Source organism: Dendrobium catenatum, unplaced genomic scaffold (genome assembly GCF_001605985.2).
Source record: "Dendrobium catenatum unplaced genomic scaffold, ASM160598v2 original_scaffold_246644, whole genome shotgun sequence".
In the NCBI taxonomy this organism is placed as follows: Eukaryota; Viridiplantae; Streptophyta; class Magnoliopsida; order Asparagales; family Orchidaceae; genus Dendrobium; species Dendrobium catenatum.
Window position 1 is genome coordinate 1 of NW_021565050.1, and position 1,788 is coordinate 1,788.

A 1,788-nucleotide genomic window follows, 5' to 3' on the forward strand; every position below is an offset into this window, starting at 1 on the left:
CCAACATTTAGAGGATCTAACTTAAGAATCTCACTTGCTACCAACTCTCCCAAACTCAGATTCTTATGAACCTTGCAAGCAGCTATAAGTGCACCCCATATATACTACCACATTGGGTGGAACTGGCATTCTTGTTATCATCTCATAAGCTTCGTTAAGAAGCCCAGCTCATCCGAGGAGATCCACCATGCATCCATAGTGCTCCACTCTTGGAACCAATCCATATTTATTTATCATTCGATTGAAGAATTTTTTTCCTTCTAACACCAATCCTGTATGGATGCAAGCTTTCAATATTCCTACAAAAGATATGTCATTTGGTCTAATCTTTGTAACCTCCATCTGAGAAAAAAATCTGATTGCTTCATTCCCATGGCTGTTCATAGCAAGACCATTCAACATGGCATTCCACATGCAAACATCTCTTTTACCAGTGCCATTAAATACCTTGTATGCTTCCTCTATCTCTCCACACTTACCATACATATCCACTAAAGAAGTGGCAAGATCAATATCCATTTCAATCCCTTGTTGTTCAACGAAAGAATGAACCCATCTCCCTTGATCGAGCGCTCCTGCCTCAGCACACAACGATAGGAGGTTCACCATCGTAATTTCATTTGGATTTACACCAAAATACTTCATTTTACCAAATAAGTCAAATGCCTCATCAAAGCAGTTGGTTTGTGAGTAACCAGAGATTATAACACTCCATGACATGACATCCTTCTCACTCATCCTATCAAAAAGAGTTCTTGCACTCTTATTATCGCCACATTTGCTGTACATGCCTAACAATGCACTGACCAATGCAACTGGCATCTCCAACCTCTGTCTAAGCATGTAAGCGTGAAGCGACTTTCCCAATCCGATTTTCTTATAAAGCCCACAATTTAAGACTAAGCTTAGCACTGTAATCTCATTTGGTTTCACATTATTTTGCAGCATTTTCCCAAGAAGCTCCATAGCAATGCAAAAATCTCCAAATCGAGCATAGCCATTGATCATCGCAGTCCATGACGCAATGCTCCTATTATCCATCCGGTCAAATACTTTTCTCGCCATATCTAAGCATCCACACTTCACATACATGTCTATCAGTGCTGTGAAAACATTTAGATCCGGCTGACAGAACTCGCTTTTCTTCATCATTAGAGCATGAACCTGCCGACCCATGTCCAATTCCGCTGCATCTGCAAGAACATTGATCATGTTGATCAAAGCAACTTCACTTGGGTTCACCCCAAACAACATCATCTCTATCATCAATCCCACCGCTTCTAGAAACAAGCCACTCCTCCCATAGCTCCTAATCATGGTGCTCCAAGAAACAACATCTCTCACAGGCATTTCATCGGACACCATTATGGAAGAATCCAAATCCTCGCATTATGAGTACATTCTTATCAAGGAATTGAGAACGAAGGCATCGCAGTCAAAACCGAGCTTTATGGTGAATCCCTGAACCTCTGCACCGTAACAATGGCTGCGACAAAGGGCGCAGGCCTTGAGGACGGTGGGGATGGTAAAGGAGTCCAGGGCGGTGGGGAGGATTTTTCTAGCATGGTAGTATAGCTTAAGTGCAGCGAGTGGGAGGTTATTTTTTGTGTAGCAGGAAATGAGGGAATTGAGATGGGCTGAGGGGGAAAAGAATTGAGGGAGAAAATGGTGGTGGAATTGAGCACAGAGGAAGCGAGCGTGGAGTTGCTTTGTCTGCTCCAAGTTGGGAGCTTTAATGGCGAGGGGAGGATGAGGTGGTCCTAGGAACGGTATTGAGCTCAGATTGGG

The 1,788-nt window shown here is 43.1% G+C and overlaps 1 protein-coding gene across 1 annotated transcript; it reads right to left on the bottom strand.

The window, feature by feature from the left end:
- Positions 1-168: 168 nt before the first annotated feature.
- On the bottom strand, positions 169-1,365 carry LOC110114521 (pentatricopeptide repeat-containing protein At1g08070, chloroplastic-like). Its single transcript, XM_020847436.1, has one exon. The coding sequence runs from the start codon at positions 1,363-1,365 to the stop codon at positions 169-171; it is 1,197 nt and encodes a 398-aa protein (XP_020703095.1).
- Positions 1,366-1,788: the final 423 nt, after the last annotated feature.

What these genes read in the sequence shown, in the direction of transcription:
- LOC110114521 (XM_020847436.1), bottom strand. Translation starts at nt 1,365, where the DNA reads ATGGTGTCCGATGAAATGCCTGTGAGAGATGTTGTTTCTTGGAGCACC.